We start from the raw sequence: 26,617 nt of genomic DNA, 5'->3' as shown, positions 1-26,617 counted from the left end.
ATCTGAGGCGCAGGAGTGTCAGACATGAAAATTAAAGATGTTGTATCAGTTCAATTACATCCTAGAAACCCTCTCTAGCCTTAAGAGGAATCTGTGCCCAGTGTTGTACACAATGCGAGACTCTCCAATACAGCACCAGAGTATTTTCAAGAAAGGCTAGAGGCGCAAGAGGTCAGACGCAATTCATTTTTCACCGTAACGATAATACTACTGTAACTTCATTTGGTAGAACTCAAACTTGCTGTGCCAGGATCGGGTCACAATCCGCACGTCTTTAGTGATGCTGCTTAAAACACGTTCCCTCACATTCCGTGTCTCAGAAATACCATCACCGACGACGTGTTTGTGAGCCCCGGCGCAGCTTGCGTTGCAATCCACCCTTCCCTAAGCGCAGAGAGAAACTGCGCCCAATGTGCCCCTGACCTGCCTCGGCAGCTGAAGACAGGAGACAGATTTTTGAAAAAAAAATTATTTTATTGGAACTCATCTGAACATCAGATATACCTGGTGTTGGTTAGCAAGAACCGTTTGTACATTTGATATTGATGGTGCCAAAAACCCAAACAGTGACTGACTGGATGAGATGGAAATTAAAAAAAAAAAAATTAAAATAAAATGTCGGAGAGGTTAAAATGTGAACAGAAAGCAGAAAAATCAGCCAGTCTAAGATTCAGTGTGAAGGCAAAATATTTCCTGATAAAACAGAATCCTTTTACAAAATATAAATTTTGTAAGAAAAACGTGGAGAGGGAGAGAGAAGGAGAGACAGAGGGGAAAGGAAAAGTAAAGATTAGCAGGACAGAGATGCAGAAGCTTACACTGCCCAAATGGCATTAAAACCTAGCTAGTAACCTCACCATAAAATGAAACATGCTGGAATACACCGTGCTCCACCCCCCACACATACGACTTTGGAACAGTAACGAGGAAGCTCCCCAGCGAGTGCTGCACCAGGCTATTCCAGAAGGGCCAAGCTGTCTCACATCTGATGTTGAAAAAAAGAAACACTAATGCAGCAGAGGTAAATAACGCCAGTCTGCTCAGCGCCCGGGGCAGCAGCTCGCCTCCCCGCCGGACGAGGTTTGGCTCCCGCAGGGAGGCGAGGACTCGGGGAACGCCTGCTCACCTGTTCTTCCTACCAATGCAGGTGGGGGGGAGGGATAAAACATTTAAAATCTAGTCTATTTTAAAACAACAGCATGCAATACAGGCCTCCAGGGGAAACCTGCGCTGTTCCCTTTATTAGAAACTGGCCTAATGGTCTAGACAGTGGCTGCAGCCGTCTCGAGGCCTTTGGCTGCGCAGGGTGGGTCTGGGCTAGCGCAGCACAATGACAATTCTGAAGCAGGTTCCTCGGGTGCGAAAGCCTTCAGGAAAATCATTGTCGAGCTGCTTTCGAGGGGATCTGAGGCCTTTAAAAATAAACCAGCAGTCTGTACATTTTGGGTTTTTTTGGTTCAGTACAAATGGAATAAACTTGGCTGCTTATACACCGTCAGTAAGTCTCAGATTTCAGAGCTGAGGGAGAGATGAAACAAACTTGTTTTGGGCACCTATTGGTAACAAAACTTTGTCCCTGCTTAACTCTCTGCCATCCCTCAGGAAGTGGAAAGCACATGTTTAGGTAGTGTAAGCCTTTTTCCTTTTATTTAGAATACCCTTTTTGTTTAAACAATATTCCCCCCCCCAGATACAAAGTTCGGCCAGTAAAGATTACATGGAAACTGGAACACGCATCGTATGGAATACAAGATGCACTGGATGAGGAAGTTTAAAAACTTTCCGAGTGAAAAGTAGAACAAAGAAAAAAAAAGTCTCCTAACATTTTCCCAAAGGTTTCACTCTCCTGTCACACACACTCTCCAAATGACAGCTAGCAAATTCAACTCTGCAAAAAGAAAACAGAGCCACGTCAATCGAGAGGAGAGAAAACAAGCCTCAAGGACACAAACCGCACCTTGGCCTGGGAGGAGCGATAGGTCCGGAGCAGCTGCGACCTCCGGCTCCTGCCTCCACTCACCTATGTTAGCTTCTTGGCTTTGTTGTAGAGCGAATCCACTACTTTACTCATATTCTGAATAGTCTCGAGGGCAGCTTCGTAAGTTTTGTCTACGGGGGGTTCGTCGAAGATGATCAGGACTCCCTCGCCTTGGTCAAGGATGCCTGCGGACACAAAGCTGGGGTTACCAGTGCAACGCTCGACAGATCACATCTTCCAGACAGCAGGAATTCAGGGATCTACCCAGCAAACGGCCGGTCAGCTGTGTTGGGTTTGGAAGGGCCTCGTGTTGTACTGGACTGGCTGACTGATTTTTGGCTGGACTGCATTAGCAGTAGCTTACCCAGACAAAAAAAAAAAATGTCCTGGAGAGGGGCCCAAGAAGGCATCCAGGAGATGCTTATGCCTGCACGTTCCCTAACAGCTACCTTCCTCCTCGAGGGCCCTGTGCCCAGCAGGATGGCTCAGCACAACACCAGAGCAAGGCAAGAAAAAAGCCATTTTATAAATTAAACTATTTCCAGGTGCCAGATGGGCACTGCAGCTGGGTTCTGTAATTTTTGAGCTATTCTCTAACCAATATGTCTCTTTCAGCCATTCATCTTGCTCAGATAGATCAAGAGGGCTTTCTGAATCGACACTAGGGACAACGTAAATAAGAACAGAGCTGTTTCCTTGAGGGCTTATTAGAGAAGCAGCCTCCTGTGGTCCCAGACAAACCCAAACCCATCAGTTGTGTTGCGTGGGTGCCCCCCCCCAAAACGCTCTTGACACTAATCAGCTGGGAAAGGTGACCACACACCCCAGTAAGCTCCAAGGCAGAAGAGCACATCTTTGCTAGATAGCCCACCAGTGGGTCTCGCAACTGTCCTTGGACGCAGACGCAGCAAGTAAGGGCTTAAACGCGGTTTTTCATTTGTGAGAAATTAAGCCTCGAGCTTAATGAAGGCAGATGGAAGGAGCAATAGGAACAGCCTTCATGACAACAGAGTGACAAATAAACCCACCGCTCAGTACTCTTCCCATAGTGCCTGTTAACCTGCGCGTCTGCCGTCTGGAGCAGAGCAGCCTAAGGACACTCGAGGCTCGAAGGTGCAGTGATGAAGAGGAGTCTATCCCCAGCCTGCTTACACACGACCTGGCCTCGGGCAGCAAAGCAGTCAAGACTGAAGGATGCAGAGACTCACCATGAAATTTCTTGTCCAAGATCATCTGTGACAGTTTCCTTTCCACCTCAGCCTGAAATTGAAGCAGAAAAATTAAAAGTCTCCCAGAACTATATAAAGAAATGCCAGTTTTACTACTTCACACTCAACAGCCCTGGTGGGATATAAGCACTGCTTAAAAGCGGCTGTTCTATCACTCAGTGCGAAGTCAGGACAGATCTCTCCTTGCACGCTGCTTCCATACTACCATACGCTTTAGATGACATCAGAAATTAAGCAGTAGTTTTTAATGACGAGAGTACCAGGGTGTCTTGCCCTCTTGCTCCACAGAAGACAGTGTATCTGTCATTTCATACAGGCATTACTCATTAGGGGATTTGGAGCGCTCTAGCTTGGTTCAGCAAATATTTAGTCAAGCATTGGCCAAGCTTCACTGAAGCCACTCAGCACAGAGCTGACCTCCTGCCCAGCGCCGGGCAAGGCCCCACAGGAGTCAGCTCCTCTTCTGCTCTTTGGACAGCAGACACAGCTGCAGTTAAGAAACCGCTGCAGTCCAGCGTTTACTCAAGCTATTCAGTATGTGTTAAACACCAAGGGCTAGACTAGGAAAAGACTGCACAGATAGAAAAGGAGGATAGATGATGTAACGACCATAAAGGCCGAGCTCAGGACACTTCCAAACCTCCAGCCTTAATGGCAATACAGGACAAAAGCACTTGGGGATGCAACTGGCAGGGACTACAGAGGATTTTCCTAAAACTTAATCTGGTTGGGATTATCTGTAAAGCAGTTATTGCAATAGTCAATGTGACATATGCATCCCTAATGAAATTTCAATCAAAGTGATTAGCTGGATCCTGTATCTTAAGGGTCTAAGCAAGATTACTCTGGGCACGCTCACAGGGATTAAATGCAGGTCAACAGGGAAGACTGAGCTGGTCACGGCATGAGCCGTTACTACAGCAGAGGAAAATCCGCCTCCAATAAAAAGCAAGTGCTAACACAGGGAGTAAAACCCACGTGAAGGAAGGCGATGTTACAGCAAAGTCTTAGTGCAGAGGAAGCCTGTCCGATGACTCCTGGAAACTGGCTGTGTTAAGTTCCCAAGAGTGATATTTGCCTGGAAATGCTGTGGAGCTGACCTGTCAGGTTCTATAGCCTACATTTCTTAAGATGTGCCGCTGATTTCTAGCGATGTTCTTACCTTTGAGAGCTTGATGAGGCTGGATATGTGTTCAATCTATAAGAGAGACCAATAGAGTTAAGTAAATCTTTAGCTGTACTTTTGACAGGCAACATGGAGGTACGGGACTCTTCCAAGGAACAGCTCAAGGGCCTGTAAATGCTCTGGCCTAAAAATCTCCAATGGCCTTCTCCGCTTTGCAGCTTCATGTCCTTCAGATTTCATATCCAGTTTTAACTGAAGATGGACTAGACACCTAAAGCCATTCCACTCTGAAACATGAAATAACATTTCTTCTCCAAGATTATTGCAGCTTTACCCACACCCTGTCAGAGCCCTTAAAAGCCAAACACTGTTACCTTCAGTGTTAAAAGCATGTCCACCTTTCAGTGTGCATAAGCAAAACAGGTGGAAAGAGCAAGGACTGGAACATGGTTTTCCAAAGCTCCCCTCAGCCCCCTCCTTCTAATTTTTCAGCTGAACATGATGAACCCTGAGCTCTGGAAGTGCTGAGCAGCTCTGAGTAAGAAGTACTCTGTACGGAACAAGTCCCTCACCCACCAACAGCACGGGACAGAGGTACCAGCGTGTCGGTGTGCCTGGCGGAAACATTTACCTGTACTCTGGAGAAGGGTTCGATGACTCTGATCAGATTCTGTTCCAATAAGTTATCATAGAGCTTAGCCAAGTGAGTGTTTATGATGGGGTCGTCCCTGAGCTCCACCTTATAGTCTGTCAGGGCCTGCAGAAGACACGGTGGGAACAAGTAATTCAGGCAGCAACAGATCTCCTGTCCTCAAGGCCCTCTGAGTATGAAGTAGTCTTCCCTCCCTGCCCAGCGAAGTATCAGTGGTTAATCCAATCCCGTAACTTAGCTAAAAGGCCAAGAGGTCATGACAGCCTAGCAGCCTTTCAAGCACTGTGCAGCAAGCATCCTTCATCTTCACACTGCTGGAGCTTAGCAAGCCAGAATCTCTGGTTTACACTCAGGAGACAGCATGACAGGATTGTTCCCTGACATGGGAATCCTCTCCGTTATCTCTGTGGTGTTCTCGCTGAGGCCAGGAAAAATTTTAGGAAGATATACATCCCAGTGAACAGCACCAAAAGTACAGGAAACTGCTTCCGAGTTCGCTCTCCAAAAAAAGGAAAAAGCTAGTGTCAAGCAAGCTGTTACTCCCCATGCTGCGAAAACCAAACCGGTTGATTATTGTGGGGTATTTGCTTGATGCACTGTTGCTTTCTATGAATGTTTTTATGGTTTCCTGCTGTGTGATGTAGCAGCTCCTACAACTTTCCATAACTGGCATTTCTGGATGTTTTGTCCAGCCAGGCCCCATTTTTTATCTGTCTCTTGACTCACCTTTTCAAAATCTGCCAGCGATCGGTTCTTACTGGCCTGTGCCACACATTTTAGTGCTTCTGTCTGCAGAGAAAGAAAACGAGAGTCAGTTATTTTTCTGTATTCTCCTCTCAGTGCTATTATGCCAACTGTGCAGTACACTGAAAACGTGCTTAAACAGCAAAGCAGCAATGTTCCTTTTGCTACAAAGCCATGTCAGTGTTACTTCCACACAGGCAGAGTAAGAACAGCTGCTAATAAGGAGAACATGCAGAACAGCTGCAGGACACAGCATGAAATCAGCTTCACGGAAACAAAGAACTCAAGTTTTGAGAATACCAGCTGCAGTTCCTATCAGGTTGCAGGTTGGGAGCGAGTTTGATACAATTTTTAAGGAAAGTGCACACTTTGATGGCCATTTTCAGCCTTTAAGATGTGTTTCTGCCCTTCGGCATGCCACACTGCCTCTGCTGAGCAACAGATGCACAGAAGTCCTACGGATACCCTGTCATGGACAGCATCAGAAAACATTTCTTGTCTACCCCGCTGCTGCTGAAACAAAGCAAGAGACTCAGCCACAACCAAACTACCATATTTATACCAAAGAGAATAGTAACGCTATTAAAAGAACAGTTTCCAAGTGGTGAGAGGCACAAGTGCGTGAGACAAGCAGGACAGCCCGGTGGCTATGGTGCATAAGGCTCAGGCTCCTGCTACCATCTCTCCCACCAAGCCGTCCCTAAGGCTGCCCACTTTCTCTCTGCTCCCTAAGCTCAGAGTCCACAGCTGCTGCAGGACCTTGCGATCACTGCTGTCTCAGGAGGACAGCACAGGGAACAGCCGAGATTTCCTCCATCGTAGACAGCCCTCCTGCTCTGAAAAGGAGCCTCCAACCCAGCTGTCACTCAGGGGAAGGAGATGAAGCAGGACCAGGGCTGCCCTTCATGATCCAGCAGGGATAATTGCAGGGATATTCCCACTTCAGACTCTTTTCTACGCACATATGCTCACTGACCTCCTCTACTAAATAGCTTCCCAATCCTCTGTGAGGTAGGTGAGTATTAGCTGCTGCGTCAAAGTAAACAGCTGGCTGACCAAAGCCACCGAGGGCATCAGTGTGTAAGCCTGGCTCAGACCCTGGCACGCTTGGCTTCTGGCTCTGTACTTTACATAAGCATCCCTGGATTTAATACGGGGGTGGCGTTCACAGACTGGCAAGTTAACATGTTAGAATAAACAGTTGATGTAACAACTCCCCAGCTGCTTGGCTTCCACCTTACAGTCATCTAGGTCTCAAGCTGCTCAGCTACACTGCTATGAATGGATTTTCAGGACTTGCTACAACACCAGTAAAAACAGTGAATAACTCGGATTTAAATACATCAGATCCATGGCTGCCGAGCAGCTGCCGAGGGTTGAGACATGAGTACCTTAACAGCATCAGGCATTTAGTAGTTCATGAAGAAAGCAGGGAGGAGAAAAACAGAAAATGAAGCGAGCAGGCCAGATTCTCACGTGGTGAAAATCACTGTATTCCCTTTGAAGGCAATTGATTTATGGTACTTACGGTAATATAATCAGTTCTGGATCTCGTTCAGGACACTCAGAAGTGAAAAGTATTTTGGTATGAAAAGACCAAAGTATTTGACAAAAAGAATAACACAATATTCTCAGAGATTATAGGAAGATGGAAAGGATTAGGTTTCTATACCTGTCTTCCTGCATACCGCAGAGCAAGCTTTCCACTCACTAATGCTTGCACATCTTCTGGGCTAGAGAGGGGAGGGAACAGAAGAAAGCATTTATTCAACAACATGGCCAGCTTAAATCTAAGTGTGTCTCAAAAATTCCCAATTGTTAGCAAATAACTACAATTCAAATAACATTGTATCAGAAACATTGATTAGGTCATAACGAAAGACAAACAGCAAAGCTTGTCTGCTTGAGTTCTTTCATTAGTTTAGAGTCTTATAAATGAAAAGCCTTTCCCATTTAAGTGTAGGAAGTGTTCTTCGCAGAACCATTCGTCACGTACATGTTCAGCATGATTTTGCACAGCAACATGTATTTCAGTGCAGTGATGGCTTTTGGGTTGTCAATTGAATCATATCCCTCGAACGCCTCGTAAAAATATGAATAGGCTGTTTTCCAGTCCTTCTCTTCTGCTGCATGGATAATACCTGTTGAGAGGAACAAACAGGCAGGCATCAGCGTTAATTCAGAATGTGACTGGAAGAGGACAGAACAATTTGGTTGCCCAGTGCTTTATCCGGTACTTCAGTAAAGGGAATCCTTTCTTTCTAGCAGAAGAACATCCGTGCCCTCTCTTAAGTGGACATGTTAAGAAAGACAAGTTCGGGGCACTTCACATAAGTGTCTGCAAATTGGGTCAGGAACAACGTTACAGTTACGCTAACGTGGTGTAATGCTGTAGTGCCTAGGGAGGTTACAGACCCTCCACCACTAGAGGCTTTCAAAAACAGGCTGAAAAAAACCCACATGTCAGGAACAATGTAGTTATAGCTGATCCTGCCTTGAGGCAGCAGGGCAGACTGGTAGGTACCTTGAGGTCCCACCTAGCATAATTTTCTATGATTCACTCAGGAAAGAACAAATATCAGTCGACTGATACATCATAATGAGTCCTAGACTTTCCCCTTCTCCTGAAGGGCTTTACCTGACTGCATGTCTAACGCTGCTTGCAGCTTAGGTGGACAGTAGATTGCGTTGGCTGTAGTCCGTGCAGAGGTTAAGGCTGCTCTTGCTTTTGGCAGATTGCTCAGGGCATGGTAAGTCTTACTTTCTAACAGCTGCACTTCCACCAGCAATGCCTTGTCGTCCATCTTTTTCAACTCCCGAAGAAGTTGAGAGCCTAGCATTGGGGAAGAACAAGAATCTTTGTAACCTGCTCTGCATCTGCTCTCAACGACTTCACAAACCAAGCCTTTCCAGATGACACCCTTCTTCCCCCACAGCAGTACTGGCTTTGAGGACGGGAGGCGAGGCTTACACAACCTGCTCTTCAAAGAAGGAACAAAGGAAAGGAAATAATAGTAGGTCAGTGTCAGTCCACAGTAGGAGAAGAATGAACCAGTTCAGTGTTAGAGGTGGAAGAGGGCAGTGAGAATACTTGGGTATGTGGACAGCGTGCCTCTGCCACCTCATCATGGGCAGCAGACACTCAGTAGAAAGTCAAGGATGGGTTGTGCAGTTCAGATGGTCACTCTGGTACCCCTTCCCCAGATGACAGAATGATTTACCACTCACATTCAGAGCTCCGAGCAAACCTGAAGTACTGCCCGTTCCCGCATCATTCCCCTAGGGTGAGACCTGAGGATTTGCAAGCAACTCCTGAGAATATGGGATGAGGAAGGAATGTTTTAAGCACAAGACATCTACAGATCAAATTTAGGAGGTAGGAATGGACAGCCTAATAAATGCCTAGATAAACTGTCCCATTGAAGCCTTGTGAGGACACAAAGAGCCAGCCTTAGAGGAAACTTTTCCCGTTCTTTCCCCCCACTACAAACTAAAAAGCTAACTTAGGGCAAGCAGTGATGAGAACCTCACCCTCACCTTCTGTGCTTCGAAGCTGAAAACCACAGCTGAAAACCACCATAACTAGGTGGAAGAGAACAGACTCTGCCTAGAAACATCCCGCAGACACTCTCTGCTTGCACCTACTCCCCGTGGCTGCGGACATAGCCATGTCTTGGCCAGCCACACAGAAACGCTAGCGCACAACGCTGACATCTCGACAGAGCTTTCAGAGAGGCTGTCCTATAGGTACAGGCCTTCACAACTCCCTAAGCTGTACCACCATCATTAATTAACTTAATTTAGCATAGCTTTGGAGTGTGGACTGTGATCAGTTTAAACCTGAGTTCATTACATATCCATACGCAAACTAATTCTAACTTGATAATGAATTCCACATATCAGAGCACTTAATTTGATATTCTTATCAGATACAAGTCACCCAGGTGACTCTGGACATGACACATGCTCTTGCCACCACACTGTTCAAGAAGTTACAGGTCCCTGGTGAGGCATCACCACTGCCCGGGTGAGCACTTCTGTCCGTGTCAGTGCAGTCATCCCTCAGCCCTGCTCACACCCACGTGCTGAGCTGGCAGAGCAGTCTGTACGAATACCCTTTAGCCAGCTTAAACCTCATCTTACATTACTGCAGTCATTTGCAAAATGAGCATTTGAAAAGCACCAAAGGGAGTTGGGCGGTGTAAGATGACCTGCTTTACTCTGCTTTGTAGCAGAGTAGGAGAGTCCACATGGTTAATTACCATATCTCAGGTGGTGCAGAAGCAAATTCTTAAAGCCTTTACACTACTTCACAAGAGCTTGTCTAATTACATCCTTAGAGGTTTGCCATTTCCTGGCATTACTACTGCTTTTATTGAGCCTGTATTTGAGCAAACTGGTTTTTCCCTTCACCCTCTCTGACCACAGCAGTATACTACGTATGTTTCTGCAGGAGCCAAACCTGATGGCCTTCAACTGGATACAGCTCCTCTTGGCTTCCAAAATTATTTGAAATGAACAAATGGTGAGAACAAAGAGATCTCTTAATCATTTATTGCCAAGCTATAGTAAAAGATGGCAGAACTGGTAGAGCACTGAGAAATTAATGCCCAAGTCCTACAAAACTTATCAAAGAACATGACGTAGTTCATCATTTCCCTTGTCAGCCTCAAGACTAATTTCCAAGCAAAGAACTACTACCACCACCTAGTGGGAGGCTTACCTAGCTGCAGTGCTTCTTGGTACCTCTTGGTATCGAAGTACAAAGAGACCAGCCTCGCCTGCAGAACAGAAAAGGAACTGCTGTGAGGAAAGCCAGAGAAAGGTAGTACAGATTTATTTTGTAAAATGAAACTTTATATTCTTATCTGCACAGACTTCACTAAATTAGTTTGCGTTCATTACATCATACGGTCCAATTCTGCAAGATCTACTGTTTGGAAGATCGGCTAGATCTAAACGCAGTGGGTAAAATCCTGCCTATTCAAGGAGAGTCACTAACTTTAGTGTAATTGTTACCGCCCGTCCATTACACATGCAAAGATCTGGACAACACACTAAAAGTTCTCTACTTTTATAGGTACAAAATCTGATAAAGGGAAGACGCTGTTACACAGGTTTGGGATCCGCAATGTAACATACCTCCAGAGCCTGGCGTAGGAAAGTCCTCTTCTCTGATTTGGCCCATTCAATACACTCTAAACACAGGTCAACCTTAAAGGGAGCAGAAAGAAATTTGTAAAGCCTTCTGCTGCCCCTCTTTAAAACAGCAGTATGGTTCAATAATTTCCTACAAAGCAACAAAAATACAACAAAGCCTGAATCTCCACAATGTAGTTTAAGAAAATAAGTCATTCCTGTCTGAATAGCAGCATTGCTGAACGTTAAATTAGCTTTACTTTAAAATGAGCCTGGAAATTAGCCTTCATCATTAGTGCCTAGCCCAAATGTCTCTGAACAACACCTTCAATATAACCAGGGTAAAGCATAGTTCACCACTGATGAGAACTGCAGCTCACCAGCGGAAGGTTAAGCGACTTCTCTTCAACAAGGACTCACTGGTAACCACACACGATGCACTTCAGCCTCAGGCTGCATCATGTTGACACCAGAGTTTAAACTCACAGAAACGTTGCACAAAATTATACAGAACAGCTATAGTTTGTGCTACATATTTTCATAGTCTATTTGCTAGATTTACTTCCTGCGCTTTGTAACAACGTTCACAGTATTATACTACTTATAATACATATTGCAAGAGAAAGTAAAGTTCAGAAGGCAAATTAAGGTTTAGTTTAAGATTTAGCCATCACAAAAAAACCCCAGACTACCTTCTTCAATTGCTTTTCTAATGCACTTGGCTTCCAATAACTTTTTCTGACCACCAGGGACAATCCTCCCCCACTGGAATATGAAAATAAAGATTTGGCTTCCAAAGTTTCACCAGTAAAAATTACTGCTGAAATCCTAATAGCATTTCTTAAACAGCTGTATTTTTGTTTGAAATAAAAACATCTGGGTACATGAGACCTGATTCTGCTTTAGGGCAAGGGATGAACTAAAAGACTTTGAGGTCCTTTCCAGCGTGTTTTGCACCATTTCATTTAGCCATAGAGAGAACTGTATTTTCAATTGCTCTAGAAAGGAAAATGAAGTGCACATGTTTTAGGGCCTAAATATGTCAGACCACGTGCGTCCTTTAGCAGTATAAAGCAACAGAGGTGCTGGGCTCCACTATTTACAACCAAGTTGGGTGCCAGGAGCCAGTCCGTAAGTGACACTGGATGTTTTATCTATCACTTCGAAGCAGAGTAAAGGAACCCAATGGCTTCTCATATTTTTAAGACTGCCGAGATTCGCTTGATGAATAAAGCAGTCATGTTCCACCCCAATTAGAAGAGGGTGTCGATTCAGTACTGGTCAATAACATGCAATACGTCATCCTGAGGTGCTAGGCTCAGGAATGCCTTTTCCCAAAATCTCTGGATCGCAGCTCTTTCTGGAGCAGCTCTGTAGCTGTACTACACTGCAGGACTTGTCAGCTCCTCGTCACCGCTTTTTAAACAGGAACATTTAATGAAAAGCCATTATGAAGTCGCAATTTATTGCACAGTGATAGCTGGAGCATTAGGAGCTGGAGAAATCTCTAATTTCATTGCTTTACTGGACTCCTGGGAGCCTTCTTAATGTACGTTACACCGAGGAAGCAAATGTCCCTCTGAACATTTCTGAGCCGCTGAAAGTATTCAGGATTACTGCATCAGGAACCTCACAGGTTAGGTGTTACAATTCCTTAAGGTTTTGGGTTTGGCTTCTGAATATGCTTGAAAGGGAATGTTTTGAGTAACTGGGCCATATTTCCATCACTGTTACTCCAAGTTTTTCCCCTGCCATAAAATGCCACCTTTTGGGATTGCATCCAAATATTGTCACTTACATCAAGTTACCTTTACAAAAAGTCTGAAGCCACTCATTTTCTCCTGATTCCTTTAGGGGTTCCCTTCTCACCTGCACATCCCATCCCGCTTCCCTTAATCTCTTCTGTTAAAGAAGAAGGGCTAAAGATTCCATCTGTCACCATCTACAGTAACAGGACATGCAAGCCACAAGAACCGAACAGCAAACAAAAAACATTTGCTAGATTACCTTAACTGCAGGATGATACTTCTGCACTGATTTGGCTAACGAGAATGCCACCTGCCTCTCACATGGCAGAACCTCTTCTAGGCTGTAATTTGCCAGTCCCTGTGTGTACAGGTATGTGGGCTTTGTCCCTAACCTGTTGCTCAGACCCTCCCTTCCTCCCCTTTCTACCTACCTGCTTTGGTGTGCCAGTACAACCTCTACTACTGCAGATCAGCGCCACTTGTAAGTGGCTCCTCATCATTTACATTTACAAGTTGCTCCTGTCCTTCTCCCATTCCCAAATAACCAACAAGTCATGTGGACAACAAAAAAGAAAAAAAAAAAGAGAAGAAAAACAACTGTATTCTAGGGAGCTAACGAGAATGGATTAAATCCTAACTGGGGACAACCTTAGAACAAATGGGCTTTCTAGTGGAGAATTTTATCCACTGGAAGTGGTTTACACTTGGTAGCTGCAAAACTTTTTCCATTCCCATTTCAGGAGTAACTTTCATGCCTCAGAAGCCCTTTGCAGAATAAGACGTCCACCGCACTGTGTCCCCATGGAATGCACCTTCATGTCTCCAGTTGAAAGATGCTAAGCAATACTCGCCATCTAACCCCACCAACTCCTGAACAGCCCGTGAGCACTCGCTCCTCTACCTCTGTGCCGTCATGCACTGCCCCCACCTCTCCACCAGACCGAGCTCCCTGCAACAGGTGGAGCACCTCTCACCCCTCGCACCCCGAACACCAACAGCACCACAAAACGCTGCTAGTGCTGTGCATCTAACAGCAAGCAACACAAATCTGAGAAAAACGCCCAGGGTGAGAGTTACTCCTAACCTGCAGCAGGATGAGGCTTGCAGAAAAGCATGGTTATGAGTGAATTAAATCATCTCATTTTTTATTAATAGAATATATCCAAATGCATTAATGTTTCCTGACATGAATAATTTTTCAGTGTGAAGCAAAGTAGGTTAGATAATGGTGGTACGGGCTTTTGAGGAACAAACTAGTGCCGAAATGTAAATCTCACCTCCTGTCCTGTTGCTGCCTCCATATCAAGGAACAGGTCGAGCAGAGATCGGACTAAGCGGGCTGCCTTTGCTTTGCTGATGGAGTTCAAGAAGGGTCGAACATACTTCAGAAGTCCGCCCAGCTCTGTATACAGAAAAACCAAATCATGAAATACAACCACACAGCCAAGAGTTACACCGCAGCTGGAGTACCCAACACGTCTACACACAGCAGTATTTATTACACCAAACATTTTATAAGCAGTCTCTCAACATCATTTACAGGAAAAGAGCGATAAACGTCACCTGAAGGAGTGCCTTGCAGTAAACACTGGCACTGGCAAAGGTGACTGGTGGGCTCCAGTCTTACCCGCACAGCATACGTTTCCCGTTACTTCAGTTTGCCCAATTATAACACCATTTGTAACTACACTTGCCTCAGGCACGTTTTAAAAACGTAAGCATCTGCTAAATGCTTTGAAATTTTTCTATAAAATGGGCAATGGAGTTTATGGTTTAAGTATGTTTTTATTAACTCACAGTTTGACATTTTAATCTGCCATACCTAGCCAGCCCTAGAAAGTCAGATACACCCCGTGCCCCACTGCTGAAAAAATGGCATTTCTTAACACTTCAGCTACCCACATTACCTAATTAGATCTTACCTTACTTAACTAGATTCCAGTTTCTACTAGTCTCCTTATTAGTTTACAGTTATAAAGCTAGTCTCAAGCTCACAAAGGAAAGTCTTTCTTTATGAAGAAATACACTAAAAATGTCATTCCTGCAGAGCAGAGGAATGCAGCCATCAACGTCACAGCAGTTTCAGGACTCAGCATTCACGTTCCAATCCAATTGCTCATGGTGATGTACTGACATTTTTATACATCTGAAAGCACAATTTTAGAACAAATGAAACTTATCTCGAGTGTGCCCTGAATCCTTAGAGAAGCCTTATTTTCCAAACAGCAGTGCAACAAATCGTGACTCTTTCTACAGTGAACCACTTGGACTTTGTACAGGGAACAAAACAAGACACTGTGACTGCCATGCCTAAGATTTCGTGTAAGTTTTACCTTCTCTCTGCCTGAGAATAAATGGGCAGGTTTTTCTAGAATCGAGACACAGCTACTTTAATATCTAAGATTGAGCCCCACTGACTGACAGTTTCAATCAGCGCTCAGCTTTTACTCAACAAGGAACTGTTACCCACTGCGCCGTGGCAGATGATGACTTTACTCAGACCCCCTTCATTCTGAGGACCGCTCCGTCAGCAATACCACTCACGGATGCAAATCCCAATCATTTCAATCAAAGTCAAACACTTTGGTTTCACATACAGTAAACAAACTACCATGACAGCAACAGACAGCTGCTTCCAACACATCGGTTTTGCGCAGAGCTACTCTCAAGCATTCCTCCTCTTGATGTGAGCTGAGAAAGGTGGGCTCCAGACCACCTCGTTGGGCTCGGAAGAGAAGCAGCACCAAAGCTGGGGTTGCCCAGAAGCTGGTTCTTGTGCTCTTCCCTGATGCAACTAACACAAGCTCTTGAAAACACCACACTTCACACAGGGAACAAGTCTGCTTCTCATCAGGTCACAGCACTATATCCTTAGCTTTGAGCTCTGTAACTAAGAATTTGCCAGTTTTTCAGTCTGTCTTATCAAGGCAGCGAGATCCTCTCTGAGATCCATCAACTCTTAAGGTACTTCATACTGTGCATCGCTGCTTCTCAGGACAACTGAATCACATTTTTAGTGCACAACACACTCTTCCACATGGGAAAGGAACTTTAGAAGAAAAGAAAGGAAAAAAAATCACATGAAATATACTGCAGTACTTATCTTTCCATTGACTTGCTCAACAGCTGCCCAAGAATTCACTAGAAAGTAGATTTGAAGCCAGCAACTAGAATATCCCTATGTTTTGCAAACTACACATTTAGACATGCAAGCTCAAAGTTCCCATAGAAATTTCTCTTTCCTACCAATGTAACTGTCAACTATTTTTAGGAATTTTTTTTTTTTTTTTTTTACGTAAATGCAATGCTTGATCGACAGCTCTAGAAAAGTGATGAGCAGCCGCTCTGGAAAATGAATTCTGCTGCTCATCCTCAGAGAAAGTGCTTCCACAAGCTAACATGCCATGTACCTGAATACCTGATCCAAATAATTCCAATCCTATAGTTTTAAGCAATCCTATAAAAATCTAGAACTGTCCTATTAAAAAAAAGTAATTAATCTACCAGTTCAATCCTTAATCTCTATCAAGCAGATAAAGAGGGTCATTTGTGTTATTATGTTTTTTAAACAAAGGCCATGGTTCACTACAGGTTAGTCCTCTAAAAACTACAGATTCATTTTACACGCTCAGCCAGTCAGCAGCACAGCAGCTGTAACTTTCATATCCCACCAAACTGCAGGTGATTTCTTCCTGAGGCTGCAGCTCACAGACCCTTTCATCTCTGGGAAGTTATCGCTCGAAAGTAGTCGACGAGCCACTGCAACACCTAGAACACGTCAAAGAAATTCCACTAGCTAAAACGTGTGCAGGAAAAACCACAATGATGAGATCCATTTCATTTGGGCCAGAAACTGCATAGTCTCAGTAATTTCCTCGCCAGGTTAAGCAGCACTGGATTCTCTCCCCTTGGATATGGAGATCTGTTGCATCTGCCTGGTGCTAGCACCTTTGCGAACAGCTGTACCTGGTGAAGATGCTGCTGAAGTAGACTAGTCACTCCTACTAGTCTGCTTCACCCTAGAAAGCAAGGCAGAAAGGGAAGGTGACAGCATCTTTCCCGCAGGACTAGCACATCTCTAAGCTGTGGCATTCCCCTTCCTCATCCCCCAGATTCACCACAGATCTCCAGAAAGCACAACCTGGCAATCTCACTCTGATCTACATGTACACAACTGGCTTCTTAATGTTGCCAAATTCATTTTCTCCTATTCAGAATATAGTAGTTCAGTGTTCCCTTTAACACATTTCAAATACATTTCACATTTGCTCCTTCATAAACCTGGTTTTGATGAGTTAACTTTGTCATTTTTGATTACTTATCCTTCCCCTTAAAAAAAAAACTATTAGCTAGCCACGCTCTGAGAATACACTGAAGTTCTTTACACTCATCTAAGACTTCGGCTTAAACTCAAAACCACTCCAAGTTCTGCAGCAGTAAGGAGGCCATCATGCACCTAACAACTCTTCTCTCAGGCTTATGCACACCAGCAGCACATCCACACCTTTACCTGAAGAGACTCTTCTGACGATTTCCCCCTTTTTAGCCCAAACACACACCTCTTCCTTGGTGCAGGAGTAAAGCCACATTTAGTTATCTCTACAGAAGCAAACATCAGAGTGCAACGGGCACCCGTACCGCACAGACACCTATACCTGAGTGAACTGACTTGAGGTCCTTGAATATTCAATTAGAGAAACAGGCACTTGTACTGCAGGCTTCATTTGTCCTGCTCCAGATTCTTACTGTAGGAAGAGATGAATCGTGTGCTGGAAGGGCTTATTTTTCTCCACTAACTATAAAAGCAGTCCACACTAGGAAAGCAGACATGGACTTCTATAGTTAGGTGAGATGAATAGCACCTTTGTTTCCAGCACTGCTCTAAGTGCAAGTAATCTACTTTGTCACAAGCTCTGTTCAATTGCAAATCATGGTGGGATCAGTGTCCAGAATGCTCAAACACATGGAGATGTGGGTAGATCAGTTAAATGGCCAAATCAGAATAGATGTTTACAAAGACTGGACAGTAGGACGTGAAGTGTGCGTTTCAGAATAAATATACACTGTGATCTCGATCAGCTGCTATCTGAGACCTCATACTGCTTCCCATGAACGACTCTAACATTAGGTCTGGTGTCCCAGTCGAATTTCAGTTTGATTAAACCTTCTGCTGGCCTGTTTTCCCCAACCAGTTTCAGACTGTTAAAAGCACACACGCTTCACTTCACATTCTGAATTATTGTTGTGCACAGTTAGAAAACATCAGGGCTATACCATGGCCAACTGTCTGCCATGGACAGAATGCTCTTTGTAAGGACGTGGTGTATCAGCTCCTAAAATGCTTGAGGTGAAAGGTGCTCCAGAAAAGGCAAAAGCATTCTTCAGCAAAAGAAACAAAACTAAACTGCTGAGTACAAAAATCACAAAACACACTGCCTTGAGCTTTCCAGGAAACAGAAGACGTGAACAGATTCAACTCAAAAATCACTGAATAGAGAAGTTTACTCCATTTCTGTCCTTTCACACATTCACAATAGAGGGGCTGTCAAGTCTTGCTCTTGTGAGGAGCTGGGCAAGGATTTTCTGATGTAATGTTTCAACAGATAAATCAATTAATTGAGAAAGAAGTTGCTGGTGAGAAAGGACTTTTTGGGACAAACTTTCCCATTTGAAATAAGGCTGAGATTATTAAAAACAAAACAAGAGAAACTTCTCATCTCAAACATGACAACTTAACAAAACTTTAGTCACTTGTACTACAACGGCCACACGTCAAAGGGTCATAAACTAAACTGTCCAATGCATCAGCAGTCTTTTGAAATACTGGGCCAAGTAACACAAGATTAATATTTTATGTTGTTTATCTAGTTTTTTAGTTTCTGTCCTGCCTCCGAGAGAACCTGCCAAAAACTGCTTTCACTTCTATCCCATTAAATAAGGAGACTAAATTCATTTGAATGTACATATCTCTTACCCGATACCTCCGTTACTTATTTCAGGCTCACCTTCTGCCTGCCCAGTCTTGGCCAAAAGCGACCCCAGTTCCAGGATGCTCTGCTCTTTGACTTGCACCGCTTCTTCATCATTTTCCTGGACATCGCGTTTCACTAGAAAAGAGTGGAAAAGTTACCTTTAACGCTATTTCAGTTAGAAGATAATCATTACTAGTCAGCTCCTGGAAAGGCACCAGAAAAAGTAACTGTTATAACAGGCAATAGTGAATTCAGCCTGGCCTGCGAGATCTGGAAAGCAGATTATGTGGAAAGTTTAAATGCATAGTTTATAAAGAGCACCTTGTCTATACTTCATGAAGGCTTTAATCCAGTTGATAGATACAACTGTGTGCTCCAACTTGACTGCAATTGAAGTAGTCTCATTACGCTAGTCCAGCTGTTCAAGTTTTATTTAAAAAACACCACCACCCAACAGACCTTCTCCCACTGAAGCCACAAAACCAAATAAAAGAAATTTAATGGGATTTACGGGGTTGGGTATTCTGGTATCGGGATTTCTGATGTTCCCGCTTTGTGTATTAAGTCGCGATCCCGTGGTCAAAGCGTAGCACAAGAACAACATCGGCTCAGTGAGCTGGGTACATCTGCCCTCTTTGCTCAGGAGCGGATCAGGTGTTACAACTGCTGCAGGAGTCAGCGCTCCTTCCCACACTGAACTCTGACAATCTAATCGTCACTCTGTGTACCAACGTGAGTAACTCTGGCTCTGAAGTATGTAGAAGGGCCAAATGACACACAGCAGCACCAAACCTGTGTTTACACAACATCAATTTCATATAAGTTACCCACAAAACAATACACTTTTTTCCCTGCCACCTGCTACCGTGTTAATATTCCTCTCCACCATCCCCTGCGCAGGTGAGTTTGTCCAACTTCTACACAAACAAAGCCAAAATCCACTGCCCACCTCTACAGAGGGAACTGAAATCCTGCCCCTGCGCGCAGATTGCAGCTTTCAGTCCCCAGAATTTAATACGTGCAGTGTCAAAAGCAAAGTAACTTTGCTCTCAAGCAGAAAAGCATCGCGGCAACGCTCTCTGGAGTGCTCCAGCTGACACCAACCGGCAACACGAGCTGTTACTCCTGACTGAGCCTGACTGGATGGAAAGTTGTAGGTGTGTTGACAGGCTTGAGAACACCAACTACTAATTAACCAGAGAAACACCGAGGGGGGCAAGCAACTTTTAAAGACCATACAGCAATTCCAATTTCAAGGTCTAATACGCACACTAGGAAACATTTATTTGCCCAACACAGCAGGGTGACAGCAGGTCACAGCATCTTTTCCAAAATCACCATCCATTACAAGAATCGAGAATTACTCATTTATACACCTGTTTCTAAGGCACCCACTCTCCCCACCCCGTACACCCCAACCCCCAAATAAAGAGGGATGTCGACATTATGCCTACGAACCACTTTATAGCACCAACACCTCCTTGGCACTGCTAAATATCCAGGACAGCCCGACAAGGTAACTGCTGCAAACAGCATCTGTCTTGAAACAAGCAGAAGTTAAAACTCCAGACACAGCACGCAGAAAAACTCCTCAAAACTTTCTGTGTAGCGCTGAGAAGGTAATTTAAATAGCGGGTGTATTTTAGCGTTGTAAGAGGAAATACCACTTCCAGCAGAGTTTTCTCATCCTCCAGGACGCTGAGCACCCGCTGCAGGCCACTGCCACCAGCACAACACCCAGACGCCGTCACACCACAACCAAAAACCCCATAAGCAACCAGCCGGTACAGGCAGGCTCCCGCCTGCCTGCCCGCCCCGCTGCCCGCCACGGCTCCTGTGCTCGCCGCTCCGCAGGCTTCCCGGCAGGCAAGCCCACACTCTGCCTGCACCCGGGGGAACACCGCGCTGAACGGGGAGGAGAAGCCGGCCCGAGCCGCGGGGCGCCGCTGACAGGCTCCCCGAGCGGGGCTCCGCCGCGGCCGCCCGCTTCGCCCCGGCAGCTCCCTGCAGCTCGGGCCCGCGGGGCCCTCACCGGCGGCGGGCAGCGGCACGGCCCCGGCCCGCCGGCCCGCGGTGCGGGCGGAGGACCCGCGTCGGCGGAGCGGGCCGGGCCGGAGCCGGCGGAGCGGGCCCAGGCCTCGCTCCCGTCCGGCTCGCACGGTGAGTCAGCAGCCGGCGGCGGTGGCGGGCGGGAGGCGGCGGCGGGCGGCCGGGGACGGCCGGCGGGGCGGGGGCGGTCGGCGGCGCCTCACCTATGGAGTGGAGGATGCCGATGGAGGCCTCGCGGTCGGTGGAGAGCAGGGACTGCGCGCGCTGGAACTCCAGCACCGCCGCCGCCGCCATCTTACCGCTCCCTCACTCCCTCCTCACTGCCAGCCCGGAAGCGGCCGGCGGAGGCCACGCCCCTTCCTGGCCCGCGGCATGACGGGAGTTGTAGTCCCGGCGCGGAGGTCGCCGGGCGGGGCGGGGGAAGGAGGGCGTGGTCTGCTGGAGGGGGCGTTGCCCTGAGAAAGGGGGCGGGGCGGGGGGAAGGGGCGGGGGCGAGGCGCATGGGAGCGTGGGGCCCGCGGGGACCCGCCGTGGGTGGGGGGCACGGCTCCCCCCGAGACACCCCACACCCCCGGGCCCAAATTCCCCCAGACAGCGCTGGAGCGGGGCGGAGCGCGGCCCCCCGGCGGGACTCCATCGGCGGCCGCGGCCTCCCGGCAGGGCCCGGGGATGCCCCCCCCACGGGCCCCCGCGCCCCCGCCGGCCTCGGGAACGGCGGAAAACCGGGCAGGGGCACGTCACGGCTAACGGGCACGGCCCGAGGAGGATGCCGTCCCCGTCCCGCCGCCGGCCCCGGCCCTCGCCGGCGCGTTCTCCTCCGGTCACAGCTCCCCGGCCGCCCCGGCCCTTCCCGGCAGCGCTGGCGGCAGCCGGGGCGCGGCCGGGCTGAGCGCGGGGACCCCGGGCCCGCGCCCTCGATTCGACGGACGCAGCCCCTGCAAATCACTGCTGAGCTCCCCAAAACCCACCCACGGCCGACCCCATCCCTGCTCCTGTCCCCACCTTGGTCCCAAACGAGCTGGGAGGAGCATCCCCGCAGACCTTTCTGCCACCGGAAAAGCAAATTTAATGCCTTGAAGGTTCAGTTTTATATTAAATGGGGAATAAAACCAGCCCCCAGCGTGCCATCGCTCCTGGGAAATCCCAGCACGACGGAGCCACCCAGAAGGTGGCAGCCCTGGGGACAGGCTGTGGTTTGGCTTGGGGAGGTGGCACCGAAAGCGGTGGCTTATCTCCCCGTTATGAGCCGAGCTTTGCACCGGCTTCGTGCCCACCGGACGGCAATCGAGGGGGACGGGGACATTAGGAGGCACCGGGGACTGCGGCTGAGACACCTCGACGGGTTGAAAAGAACAAACCCTGCCTGAGGCCGGCCAGCAGTGAGCAGAGGTGGGGATGTTTTTTTCCCCTGAAAATATGAGCTGGGAGAGGCCGGGGGAGGGATGAAATCGGCAGAAGCGGGTCTGGGTTTTTGGTAGGGGATAGAGCCGGAGCCACCTTTGGTTCCAGGCTGTGCCGGGGAACGGCGTGGGGGGTCACTTGGCCCCGTGTTCCCCCCTCGGGGGGTCAGCGGGTGTCTGCCCCAGCGAGCAGACGGCAAGGACCACAACCACGGGGCTGGCGCTGAGACTTGACCCACTGCACAGCTTATCACACTGATGGCAGCTGGATCCCGCAGCGCCATCACTGGGACGGATCCAGGCCTGTGTCCCCACAACCACCGCTTAAAAAAACCCTCAAAAATGGAGGGATGACGCATTTTGGGGAGAAAAGCCCCAACGGCTTCAAAAGGGGAATGGAGCTGGGATTTTCGGTGGATGAAAGGCCGGGGGCTGTGGTGGAGCCACCAGCTCGGGGTGTCGTGGGCGAAGCATCAGGGCCGTGGCCGGGGAGCCTCACGTGTGCCAGGCAGCATCCCAGCTGGCCAGCGAGCCCACCTGCCCTGGCTCTTAAACCTGACACTGGATTTAATTAATCCACCCAAAAAAAACCCCAGCATTAAATGGGTTTTGAACCACGGTTTGCAAAAAAAAAAAACCCACATTCACCCCCGAACCCCAGCGGGCGCAGGCGTGCGTGGCGGCAGGCAGCAGAGGGTGGTGTAGGCAAAGGCAAGGTGCCACCGCGCTGCCTGCGATCCATCCATCCATCCATCCATCCGTCCATCCATCTGTCCATCCGTCCATCCATCCGTCCGTCCATCAATCCATCCGTCCATCCATCCCTTCCCTTGCCTGCGCTCCCACGGGACAGGGACGGGGCACATCTGCCTGCACCCCCGGAGGAGGCAGCGAAGGCAAGCGGGGCGTTTGCTGTGCTGGAGGGTGATTTCTTTCCCTGCCTCGATAATAATAATACGATAATTAATAAAAAGTGGTGGTTTGGGCCAAGGGAATATTTTGTTCAACCTGAATCAGCTATTTTTGGGGTAAAAGTGGTGGAAATAGAGGGAAATTCAGGTAGTGCTGGCGAGCTGACCCTGGCAGTGCAGGGGTTAAACCCCGCTCAGGGTGACACTGGGTTTCGGGCTGCCCTCTAATGGGTGGCCCCAGGGGCGAGGGGACACGGTGCCACAAGAGGGGGAGTCACTTCCCCATTCTCCTTTTCGAGGGTGCTGTCCCCCCTGCTGCCCCAGCCCCAGGTTTCCTCTTGCTCAGGCTGGGGCTGGGTAACTCGAGCCAGATTTGGGGGGCCAGGCTGGGCAGCGAGGAGGGGTGACCCTGGGGGTCCCCTCGGTGGTGGCTCCTCTGGTCCCCGGACAGGGCAGGGACAGCCCTGATGGCCTTTAAACCCCCTCCCCCCAAGTGTGGCTTCACTTACTGAGAGCATTCTGCCTGCATGTCAGTAGGGACCAGAGTGAACATGAGGGCCAGTGCTCCCTGAGCGGGGATGACCCTGGGGCTGGCCTGGGGACCCCGCCAGCAGGGATGGCACATGTCCCCACCCCAGCATGGCGGCTGCCCAGCTGGGAGCAGGGAAGAGTGTCCCAGAGACGGCGCTGGGTCTCGGCTACCAACGTCCATCCTTCCTCTGGGCAGCCTGACGGACGTCCAGCCGCCATCGCTCCTGCGTCCCTCCCTCCCTCCCGCTCTCCTCCCTCCCTCCCTTCTCCCTCCTTCCATCCTTCCCTCCCTCCTTCCATCCCTCCTTTCATCCCCCCTCCTTCCTCCTTCCTCCTCCATCCCTCCCTCCCCCCTCCCTCCCTCTCTCCCCTTCACAGGAGGGGCCCCAGGGCCTCACCCCAGCGTGGAAAGGGGGAGCCCCACGGCGCCTGTGGGGCACCCACAGCCTCAGTGTGAGTGCGAGAGTGAGCGTGAGTGCGTGTGTGAGTGTGAGTGTGTGAGTGCGCGTGTGTGTGCGCATGCATGTGCATATGTGCATGCACATGTGTGTGCGTGCGTGTGTGCGTGCGTGTGTGCAGCACTTGAACGCAGCGTGGGTGTGCACGCGGGTGTGGGGGGTGCGCAGAGGAGCACGCGTGCACAGTGCAGGGCTGCAAGTGTGGGGGTGCAGCGCGAGTGTGTGCGGTGTGGGTGCGTGTTACAGGGGTGCAGCGTGCGGGTGCAGTGCGGGGGTGCAGGGTGCGCATGCAGGGAGCGGTGCGGGGGTGCGGCACAGGGGTGCGGCACAGGGGTGCAGCGCGGGGGTGCAGCGTGGCTGCGCAGCACCCCGTGCAGCTCAGCCGCACACTACAGCTGCACCCGACAGGGGTGCTGGGTGGGGAGGTGGGTGCCCCTGGGGGTGCAGAGCCACCCACCAGCGCGGGAGGTCGGGCAGCACCCGGCGGCCTCACACGCACCCGGGGAGCACCCAAAAAGCTGCTTGGGTGGAGCAGGAGCCCCCAGCACCCACCGCAGGACAGGGAGGGGGTCCCACCCTGGCACCCTGCGGGCACAGGCGGGGGCGAGCGTGTCCCCAACCCCACAGGGCCGCGGGCCGGGGCAGGGCCCCGCGGCCGAGCTGCCCCCGGGCCTGGCTGCGAGGAGCAGGGGACCCCTGGCCCGGCCCGGCCCACGGGTGGGTTCGGCCTCGAGGGGAGCAGCACTGGGTGGGAGCCCCCGGCGGGGAGGCGGGGTGTGCCCAGGGGTGCTGGCGTGGGTGCACGTGTGTGCATGGCGTGTTCATGGCGTGTCCATGGCATGCACATGGTCTGTGCATGGTCTGTGCATGGCATGTGCATGGCGTGTGCGTGGCGTGTGCATGGTGTGTGCGTGGCATTTGCATAGCATGTGCATGGCGTGTGCTTGGCGTGTGTATGGTGTGTGCATGCATACGGGGAGGTTGCATGTGTGCCTGGGGTGCGGGTGCGTGTACGGGGGGTGTGCGTGCAACATGGGGGGAGCGGCATGTGCGTGGGGGTGTGCATACATGGGAGGTGTGCATGCACATGCGTGGGGTTAGCATGTGTGTCTGGGGAGCATGCACATGTGCAGGGTCTGTGCACGCATGCAACACGGTGTGTTTGTGTCAGTGTGCATGGTACATATGCATAAGGATGCGTATTGTGCGTGCATGTGCGTGCATGTGTGTGCGTGGTGTGTGCATGGTGTGTGCATGGTGTGTGCACGCTCACAGGTGGGGCTGCGGGTGTGCACGTGGGGGGTGTGCACACACAGGTAACACAGTATGTGCATGCATGTGTGCATGGTGCATGCAACATGCACACACACCGTGTTGCATGTGCATGGGTGTGGGGATGGGTGTGTGCATGAATAAGTGTGGCGCACGCATGCATGTGTGTGAGATTTGCATGTGTGTGCACAGGTGTGCACACGTGCAGCGTACATGCATGCCTGTGTGGGCGCGTGTGCGGTGTGCATGCATGGATTTGTGCATGTGCGTGCATACATGTGTGGCGTGTGCATGCCCGCGTGTGTGCTTTGCGTGTGGGTGGCAGCGGCGTGCAGGGGCCGCGTGCATGCCCGTGTGCTCCGGGTGTGCACAGCTCTGCGTGCTGTGTGTGCACACAGACGGGGCTCCTGTACCTCGGGGGGGTGCAAATGTGCGGGGTGCGTGTGTGTACCCGAGCCTGGCATGTGTGCACACGTGTGTGTTTTTAAGCATGTGTGTGTGTGTGTGTGCATGGGGGGTGCGCGCTGGGTGCACACATGTGCGTGTTGTGTGTACCTGTACCGCGTGTGCCCGGGGCGTGCCGTGTGGAGTGCACGATGTGTGTGTGCACACGTGTGCGTGTGTGTCCCCACCTGTGCACCGTGCCTGGGCGTGCTCGTCTGCATACACGACACACATGTGCAACCCATGGGTGCCTGCGGACCCTCAGACGGGCCGGGGGGACACCCAAGTGGTGACACGGTGATACCCTGGGGGCCTGCAGTGACAGTGACACTCGCCCCAGGGTGACCACCAGCCCCGTCCCCACGCGTCCCCCCCTCCTGGCCGGGGCTTTCTGCCACCCAACACGGTCCCAGGCCACCCTCCATCTCCAGGCCCTTCTCCACCCCGCGGTTCCCTCCCCCACCAGTGACGCACCAGCTGAGCTCCTTGGTGGTCCCCCATGGGCACGTCCCCACCACCACCCCCGAGTCCCCCGGGTCCCCCCAGCCCCAAGGATGCTCTGGCAGGAGACACCCCGCAGCCCGGCCGTGGGGACGGAGCAGAGCCACCACGTCTGGAGCAGGGACACGCCGCTTTCATCAGCAGGTCCACGCTGTGGCGGAGCTTGGCTTGGTGCTGGCGTGGTGACTCCCTGGGTATTTTGAGTCTCGTGTCCTCCTGCTGCAGCTGGCTGGCTGCAGATGAGGGCTTGATGGGGCTTGGACCCCGTCATGAGGGTCCTGGGGAGCTGCCGCCATGCGGGAACCTCTTCATCTTGGAGGGGCTCCATCATCAGGGAAAACTCCACCGTGAGGAACCTCCGTTGGGGGGGAATCTCCATCGTGGGGAAAAACTCCATGGCAGGGTGAACCGCCGTTGGGGGGAAACATCATGGTGGGGAATGTCCGTCATCAGGGAAACTTCC

General features: G+C 49.7%; 1 protein-coding gene across 2 annotated transcripts; it reads right to left on the bottom strand.

The window, feature by feature from the left end:
* Nucleotides 1-525: 525 nt before the first annotated feature.
* PSMD11 (proteasome 26S subunit, non-ATPase 11) lies at nt 526-20,978 on the bottom strand. 2 transcript variants are annotated; one of them, XM_072885956.1, is made up of 14 exons: nt 20,841-20,978; nt 18,622-18,723; nt 13,894-14,018; nt 10,872-10,943; nt 10,453-10,510; nt 8,368-8,562; nt 7,726-7,870; nt 7,402-7,462; nt 5,712-5,774; nt 4,965-5,090; nt 4,370-4,405; nt 3,187-3,238; nt 2,021-2,163; nt 526-985 (listed from the first exon to the last, which is right to left on the bottom strand). In XM_072885956.1, the coding sequence occupies exons 1-13, from the start codon at nt 20,929-20,931 to the stop codon at nt 2,021-2,023; spliced, it is 1,269 nt and encodes a 422-aa protein (XP_072742057.1). In that variant the 5' UTR covers nt 20,932-20,978; the 3' UTR covers nt 526-985. The 2 variants fall into 2 exon arrangements, with proteins under 2 accessions (XP_072742057.1, XP_072742056.1); XM_072885955.1 differs by lacking the exon at nt 526-985 and adding an exon at nt 1,626-1,888.
* Between the last annotated feature and the right edge of the window lie 5,639 nt (nt 20,979-26,617).

Source organism: Ciconia boyciana, chromosome 22 (genome assembly GCF_034638445.1).
Source record: "Ciconia boyciana chromosome 22, ASM3463844v1, whole genome shotgun sequence".
Lineage (NCBI taxonomy): Eukaryota > Metazoa > Chordata > Aves > Ciconiiformes > Ciconiidae > Ciconia > Ciconia boyciana.
Note: the sequence above shows the minus strand (reverse complement) of the source record. Positions and strands in the feature narration are given on the sequence as shown.